This window comes from Candoia aspera, chromosome 1, assembly GCF_035149785.1.
Source record: "Candoia aspera isolate rCanAsp1 chromosome 1, rCanAsp1.hap2, whole genome shotgun sequence".
NCBI classification, from domain to species: Eukaryota; Metazoa; Chordata; class Lepidosauria; order Squamata; family Boidae; genus Candoia; species Candoia aspera.
Window position 1 is genome coordinate 341490214 of NC_086153.1, and position 8824 is coordinate 341499037.

General features: G+C 45.2%; 1 protein-coding gene across 1 annotated transcript; it reads left to right on the forward strand.

Moving 5' to 3' along the window:
* Nucleotides 1-4708: 4708 nt before the first annotated feature.
* On the forward strand, nucleotides 4709-8034 carry LOC134487586 (vomeronasal type-2 receptor 26-like). Its single transcript, XM_063289468.1, has 2 exons — nucleotides 4709-5635; nucleotides 7130-8034. The coding sequence occupies exons 1-2, from the start codon at nucleotides 5530-5532 to the stop codon at nucleotides 8032-8034; spliced, it is 1011 nt and encodes a 336-aa protein (XP_063145538.1). The 5' UTR covers nucleotides 4709-5529.
* Nucleotides 8035-8824: the final 790 nt, after the last annotated feature.

Sequence of the window (8824 nt, forward strand, 5' to 3'; positions counted from 1 at the left end):
TTCTATGTCATGTCATATTTTTTCTGGAACCTTTTTCTGGAACTTTTAAAAGAGCTCAGTTCTCTTTTAGTCCTGTCCTCCCTTGCTCCAGTTTCTCTTCTTTGTAATTCAATTTTATTTTGTGCCAATCTCTGCCTTCTTGCTGTATGCCAGCCAGCCCGGATAGTTCTTTCTTTCAATGGGCTTTTGTGCTGCTCGCCCCGGAGGTGCTAATGGCTGTCTAATCACTCTTCTGCTGCCTTGCAGGTCTGCACATCGTCCCAATCTCCTATTGTTCTTCATTCCTTACATTCCTTTCCCTCCAAACCCATGTAAGGTTGGAGCATCCAGATGCAACTGACCATTGCGCCTGTATTTTCCATCCTTACACAGAGAAAGGATAGCCACGTAGCACTCATTATGCAGCGAGTCTAGAACAATATCATGGTTGATGGTATTCTTCCCCCACCAGCTGACAGCAGACAAATTTCTCAGGCTCTGACCAGTTCTTAGGCAACACTCCTGCAGAGGTTAAATTAGGCCGACATCTTAACTCCCATACTTCTTTCTTTTTAAGGTTCATGGGAGAAATTAGCTTCTAATCTCATCCCTGTGACATGGCATAAATAAACCAAGTATTCCGTCCAAACACTGACATTATTACTCACACTTACAAGGCTACACCTGGTCACCATGCTGGCAATGTGCCCCTTAGCCCTCACTCTATCTCAACAAACTGGCCCAGGCCAGTCTCCATCTTGGGTGCAGGTGCTCCGTTTCAGGCAGGCTGAATACCCACCTGCATCCTGACTGTCAACTCCATCTGCTCTGTGGATCAAAAACAAGAGACACAAACATGTTTTTCCCCTTCTGGTGTATGAAGAGAAGCTCTTGCTAAGTGGGTAGGATGTTATTCTTCCTTGCAATTATCAGAAGAACAGTGATTCTTAATATATCCCCTGTGGATTTCTACCCAGAAAAGTCTTCTATGATAAAACCCGCTTAAAAGAAATAAGCTCTGAGCTCTCCCAAGTTGGGTTGAACATGTCACCTTAGCATTTCTTGCAAATAAGCAATTTCTTGCTATCAATGAGACTCAACTGGCCTCAATATTCTCTTTGGTGACAGCTCAAACACAGGTAGGAGAAAGCACCCTTGATATAAATTTGCAGTGAGGCCATCCAAGGGGCTCAGCCTGCTTCTTTTGCTAAAGCTCTGGTGAGATTTGGCGGAGGTGGGGGGGAATCTGCATTTCAAGTTCGCAAAAAACAATGATTTTTGATCGAGGAGGGAAGGCAAGAATAATGAATGGGCTGCCTCACCTGCTGCTTCTCTTTTGGCTCCTGCCTTCAACGACTCATAAGATAACGGAAACTGCATGTGTGTTGAGGAACCCTTTGCAGACTCCAGAGGACTACTACAGGCCTGGGGATCTCATTATTGGGGGGAATTTGCCCCTGGGAACCATTTTTGACATTATAATGATGAAATTTCGCAAGGAGCCATCACTGATCCCAATTGCAACTGCGTAAGTTTCACCTGGAGGGGAAAGGGGTAGAAGGTTGCCTGCTTTGCTTTGGATTCATGGACTCCCTTCAGAAATTCTGTTTTAGTGATACTTGAAAACTCCTGGTACAGTTCAGGAGCCTTGGTGCTTTTCCCGATAAAGAGCCAAGCTCATAAAATAGGGTAGAGTGTTCCACTTTCCCAGGACTCTTCAGCAGGAAGATGATAGAGAGCATCAAAAGAAAGGAGGGAGGATAGCTTAGAAACTGTGGTGGCTTAGTGAAGAAGTTGATTGCATATTAATTTGGACAGAAAGTCATGGTGGAAAACTCAGAGAAAAGGCCAATCCATTTACAGTGTGGAGCTGCTGGGAAAAAAAAGGGAAATCCAGTTTTGGAATCATTAGTGCTCTTTTGCAACGGCCTTTAGTAAATCTATGTTGTGACCTCCAGTGGAGTATTGGGAACAGCTGAAAAAGCTCTTCAGAAGGATAACCAAACTGTCCAAGCTACCTTAGAGGTTACTCATTGGGATGGGTCATGGCTGTTTAGAGTTGCAAATGTGGTACTTCTCAGCCCTGATCTGCATTTACTGTGGTTCCAAGGCAGGACCGTCTACGTAGTATTCTTAATCACATTTATTCTGTCCAAAAGCTCAGAACGAACTGATTCACCACCTCAAAGTCCAGGAGAAAACACAAAAACACACACAAACACAAGGAAAGGCAAAATCTACCAGCTCATACAAGCCTCCCTGTCATATTCCCAAATGCTTTCTCATTGTAGCATTACGCCCAGGAACTACCAGCTGTTTCTGGCCTTGGTACTTGCAGTAACGAAGATCAACAAGGATTTGGTTCTCCTGCCCAACGTCACACTCGGCTTCCGTATCTCTGACAACAGCCAGTCTGTGAGGAGGATTTCCATGAACAGCCTCTCTCTGCTCTCCACACGAGGCCGAATGGTTCCAGGCTACAAATGTGACAGGAGGGACACTCTGCTCTCCGTCATTGGAGATCTCATCCCCAAATCCTCAAGGCAGATGGCCTCCATCTTCGGCATCCTCAAGGTCCCACAGGTAAGGGGCCTCCATATGGAGCAGACACAGAAGAGAAGCGCACACAGAAGCCAAAGATAAACCAAAGTTATTTGGGGGTCACATTGGGAGTATGTGATTTGGGAAACCCATGCTACGGTTGAATTCATTTTTATCTTTGTGTGTGAGAATATGTTCTTTATGCCCCGTCCCTTTGTGTGTGAGAATATGTTCTTTATGCCCCGTCCCAAAGCGGTAAATAATAACACATTTCAGAAATACTTTCCTAGATGAATTCCTGTCTGATTCTTTGTAAATGTGACAACACTTCCATCCCATTTATTGTCTGAATCAGGTTAATGGTTTGTTCCCCTGGCTTCTCACAAGCCAGAGCCAGGCAACCTAGGTCAGTGGTGGCTCCCCTTATGGAGGGAAGAAGCATTGCTGCTGCTCAGAGTGAGTCAGCCAGACTGCTGGGCAATAAACCACAGGATGGTGACCCTTAAGATCAGCATGAAAGTTGACCTTGTCTTGAAAAATTCACTTGTAAAACAAGGCTCTCCCTTTCTGCAGCTCGGTTTTGACTTCCTCAAGTTCACTCAGGGAGACATAACCGTTTTTCCTTCCTTTTTCCGGATTAATTCCAATGAATTTCCTCAGTATGTGGGTTTAGTCCAGCTGCTCCTGCATTTCCATTGGAACTGGGTTGGGCTTCTGGCCCCTGAAGATGACCGTGGAGAACATTTCATCTCCTCCCTGATACCAATGCTCATTGAGAAGGAGATCTGCCTGGCCTTCACTGAAACGTTGAGAGTTAATCATCTCAGTATGTTGACATTTGTTCTTCCCAAAACTTGGTTTAAAGCTGAAGTGATTATTTTGTTTGGAGACTCCAGTAGTGTTACTACTATATACCTGGCTGTGGATCTTTATGAACGACAGACTAATATTTCATTTGGAAAAGTTTGGATCCTGACTTCCCATTGGGAGGTTAGTTTTATGGCATCTCAAGGAACAGTGCAAATTCTAAAGCTCTTCCATGGTGCTTTGCATTTCAGGGACCACACCGGTGATGTCCCAGAATTCAGGCTCCTGTCTTTAGACCCACTGAACCCCGAAGGAGACATTTTTCTCCCTCCATGGTGGGAATGGGCCTTTGGGTGCAGTTTCCTGAAATCAGGTGAAATCCCTCGAGATGGGGAAACACAATGTACAGGAAAGGAGAATTTACACAATCTGCCAGCTTGCGTCTTTGAAATGAGCATGACAGGTGAAAGTCATAACATCTACAATGCCGTTTATTCTGTGGCACACGCATTACATGCAATGTATGGATCAGGAGCACGACCAACCATGATGAGGCTTGGAAAGAGGATCTCCAGTGTCCAGTCATGGCAGGTAATGTCTCTGTCTTGTCCATTCCAAAGATCTTTAGCGAGGAAGGAGGCAACAGTGAACTCCATGGATCATTCCTCTTTAGTTGGAACAGTATGATTCTTTCTTCTAGAAAACCTGTAGCTCAACGACACAGAGGACAAATATAATTACAGGTAGTCCTTGCTTGTTCAGATGGCACTGAATGAACTGTGCTTATGACCAGTCCTCGGAGTTACGGCCATTGGAGCACCCCCGCAGTCACGTAATCAAATTCACTATCTTGCCCCCAACTCTGCCCTTTTGGCCCCCTGTGCTCCGCAGTCCCTGCCCACCCTGCGCTCTGCCACCCCCAGCTGACCTTGGCCATCGTCTTGCTCCTGCTTCCGATAAAGCACACTGGGCCTGGCCCTTCACGGGGTGGCTGCCGGCTGCATGAGGCATTCTGCCAAAGGTCGTGCATGATGGTTTCCTCAGGAGACCTTGGGAGAAAGGTCCAGGCTGGATGTCTATTGTCAGCAGCGGGAGGAAGAAGGCAGAGAACATCAACTGCGGCAGTGGAGTGCAGGGTGGCAAACCATGCTGCAAATTAGGGTCGTTAAGTGAGGACTACCTGTAGCTGCCCCACATGCAGAGTCCAAGTTCCAATCCCAGCACCAACTGGTTAGCGGGCAATGCCACTGGTCTGAATTCCCCAGCAGATCTTCCTGGCTGATGTTTCAGGATGGCAAACCTGTTCTTCTAAAGATGCTCTGAAGATGGAAATGTGGAAATGAATAAGTGATGCATGCATGATAGAAGCCAAGATGTCTCATTTCTACTTCCCCCAGTTCCTAAGGGTCTCTTTTCTTCCAGATTCTTCCCTATTTGAAGAACATCCGGTTCAACAACAGTGCTGGAAGCGAAGTCTCCTTCTCAGAAAATGGACTGGGATTAGCTCGTTATGATCTTCTGAACTGGCTTTTCCTGCCCAATCAATCTTTTGTCCCCGTGAAAGTTGGCCGAATAGATCTTGGGGCTCCACCAGGCCAGGATTTCACCATTAACTCCGAGGCAATCATCTGGGCCCCAGAGGTGGGCTGGAAGGAAATATTCTGAATAAAGGGAGAGAGTCATTCTCTCCTGGGATGCAGAATGTCCTCCTAGCTCAGAAGAGGTCAATCAGATCAGAATACATAGCAGCCATTTCATGAAAAAAACCCTTTGCATGCAATACATTCAAGTCTGATTTGTGGCATGTTGAAGAAGGGCTGGGATTGGGGAAAACTCCTGCTGGAAACTCAGGGTGCTCTTAGAGCAGGACACAGTGATTTCGATGGGCAGTCCCCATTCAGTTGGATCCTCATGATTCTTTGTTCTGGAAGGCTGCAGCTGAATGTCACAGGACTTGCTTTGCATGCAGAAGTCCCAGTTCCTATCCTCAGCATCCATTGGTGGGTCAGGAATGTCACTGGCCTGAATTCCCCCAAAAGCTGTTCCTGCTTGATGTTAGACCATGCTGAACCAGTTCTTTTGAAGACATTCTGAAGATGGAAATGGGAATGTGGAAATGAAAAAATGATGGATGTTCGTTGCTTAGGCCATCTCAAGCATTCTCCTTTTCTCTTTTAGAAGGTGCCCTTTGCCAGGTGTGGCATGAAGAGGTGCCATGCGGGGGAGAGGAGAAGCGTTCCAGAGGGCGAGCAGGTCTGCTGCTACCGATGTGACCCTTGTCCAGAAGGGACCATTTCTAATCAGACAGGTAGGGCAAACCTGGGGAACCCCTTCCATTGCAGAGCTTCCAGGATCAAGGAAGCCATTCCACTGATTGAAATATGAAGTTTTCTCTGTCATTTCTGATAGACTTGAGATGCATCAAAGTATTCTTAGTTGTCAGAGAAAAGGTTCGCTGCATGCATCCAAACTGTCACATTCCCACAGTCTCACTTTTCCTCTCCTGAGGAATGAGGACTGGCAGTCCTGCTCTCCTCACACAATTTAATGCAGTTGAAGGGAGGTTCAGGGCAGATTCAGGGCAGGAATCGGTGGGTTCACTTTGGGTGTTGAATTGGGTGTTCAAGACTCAATCATTGTTACTTACACTGTGCTGCTCTGTCAGGATTATTGATTTCTCAGGGAACTGATAGGCCTGTCAGAGAAAGAGGAGATCAATCTACCTAGGTCTGCTAGCTGCTCTTGGAAAAAATGTCTGAGTGATGGGAGAAACTGATTTGAAATACAAAGCAGAGAACCTGAGGCAGATCATTTTAATTCCACTGGAGCTCCAGATCATTTTTTCTTTTATCCCTCCTGAAGCCAATTTCCCCCATGAATCACTTTTGATTAGACTAAGACCCTCTTCTCTCTCCTTCTTCCCATTCTGCATCTGTAAGTATGTCCCTCTCATGTTATGACCTTCTCAGGACACACCAGCAGACAACTTACCCAAACAGTGAAGAGCAGGATTCCTGGTGACAGATCTCTACATATTCCTGGTGATCCAGTATAAAGTGAAGTAGCCAAGTGCCAATTGGTCTCACAGCAACAGGCAAAACATCAGAATTACCAAGTTGGTTGGAGCTCAACAGATCCCTGTCTCTGACCAACTCATCCCCAGGCTCGTCCTGAACCCAGGATGATTTGCCTTTTTGTGGGCACCATAAGCTGCCCAGGAGGTCCCTCCATCACTTTCTTTTTGAGCTGGCCCATGAAGAAAAGCCCACCCCATCAAATCTCACAAAGAAGTCATGCTGTGGGTACCATTGGCTATGGACCTGCATTTGGTGGTCCCAGGAGAGGTGCCTTCTCTTCCCTGGTGCCCACTCTATGGAATATCCTTTCCCCTGAGATTAGATCAGCTCCAACACTTCTGATATTCCAAAAGGCCCTCAAGACCTGGTTATGTGATCAGGCCTGGGGCTCCCAGGGACACAGAGACTTGCTTAGATGGCTCCATTGCTGAGTGGCAATTTTTATCCTCCCTTCTCCTATGGTATGTATCTTTGATTTTTAGGATATGTATTAGTATGGTTTCTATATTTTTATTGCTGTTTTTATGTTGGCCATTTTATCTGATTGTTGTTCGCCACCCAGAATCGCTTTTAGTGAGATGGGCAGCTATATAAATTTGCTTAAATAAATAAATGAATAAATAAGAAAATAAACATCCATGTCACTCCTGAGACATGTGAAGAGGGAAGGTTTGTGTGCACTGCATATGCACCTGGAAAACTTAGACAAAGACTCTTGATTTCAGATGCAGCTCGCTGTGACCCCTGCCCAGAAGACCAATACCCCAATAAAGACAACGACCACTGCATTGCCAAGAAGGTCCACTTCCTTTCCTATCAAGAGACCCTGGGATGCACTTTAGCTTCTCTGGCTCTTTCTCTCTCTGTGATCACATCTGCAGTCCTGGCGATTTTCCTTAAGCATCGCGACACACCGATCGTCAAAGCCAACAACCGAGATCTCACCTACATCCTCCTGGTCTCCCTCATCCTCTGCTTCCTCTGCTCCTTCCTCTTCATTGGTCAACCTAGGAAGCTTACCTGTCTCTTCCGACAAACTGCCTTTGCCATTCTCTTTTCCTTTGCGGTTTCCTCTGTGTTGGCAAAAACTGTCATGGTGGTTCTGGCCTTCATGGCCACCAAGCCAGGGAACAGGACAAGGAAACTCTTAGGAAAACCACTGACCAACTCCATTGTCTTAGCTTGCCCCCTGGTCCAAGCAGTTCTTTGTGCCACCTGGCTGGTAACCTCTCCCCCATTTCCCCACTTGGACTTCCACTCCTTGGTAGGAGAGACCATCTTGGAATGTAAGGAAGGCTCAGCTTCTATGTTTTACACTGTCCTTGCCTACCTGGGTTTCCTGGCCCTAGTCAGTTTCACAGCGGCCTTTCTGGCTAGGAAATTGCCCAACAGCTTTAATGAAGCCAAGTTCATTACTTTTAGCATGCTGATCTTTTGCAGCGTTTGGATCTCCTTCCTCCCCACCTACCTGAGTACCAAAGGGAAGTCCATGGTGGCCGTGGAGATCTTCTCCATCGTCGCATCTGGAGCCAGTCTCTTGGTTTGTATCTTTTTCCCCAAATGCTACATTATCCTATTGAGGCCTGATCTGAATTGTAGAGAAAATATAATAAGAAACAAGAATTTCTGAGTCATGCAGGGATAGACCGCGTTTATTTAGTCTTTGAGGCATGTTTAGAATGTTATACCATTTCTGAAAAATGATGACATGAGTAGTAGTATGTATTTATTTGGTCAATGACCAGCACATTGAAAAGAACAATAACAGAGTAAAACAAATTAATACTGCAGTATACTAAAAGTACTGTATTAATGCTTTGATTACCCAAGTCATGGCAACTGCTATTGCATTATTATCATTCTATTTAATTTGCACCACAATGTTATTATTTTCAAGCAATGGAGATTGTTTCTGTTCCTACATGTTTGCAACGAGGTGTCAGTTAATAGTAAGGGGTGATGATCACTTTCTAAACATGCATCTATCTCCAACCACTGTAAGGTTTTTAAAAGATCATATGATGCTATCCAATAAACAAATATGGATCTTCTTCCTGTTCCCCAAAAGGTATATTCTGCTGGGTGGTCTCCATCCACCGAACCATTGCATATATATAGCTCCAAGCGAGTAATCATCTGTCTAGCACATACACTTGCTGAATTAGATTTTGAGTCCTTGAACTCTCTTGAATTCAAGGTTCTTCTGAAATACTCTCCTCATAAAAGATCTTGAATTGTCAAAATAGAGTGTGATTTGGTTCCATCCTAGCATTTAGGTCCCTACCAATTATTACTGTTGCTGCAAGGTAATTATCTAAACATTTAGAAATAAATGTTTCTATTTTCTCTAAACTGGCATTAATCTGACCGTAGGTTTTAAAAGGGGGAATATAGAGATTAAAAAGCAAGATTTCAACTTG

Excerpts from the sequence above, each read along its gene's own strand:
- LOC134487586 (XM_063289468.1), top strand. The coding sequence starts at position 5,530 with ATGAAGAGGTGCCATGCGGGGGAGAGGAGAAGCGTTCCAGAGGGCGAG. Across the intron at positions 5,636-7,129 it reads GACCATTTCTAATCAGACAG|ATGCAGCTCGCTGTGACCCC; the intron begins GTAGGGCAAACC and ends TCTTGATTTCAG.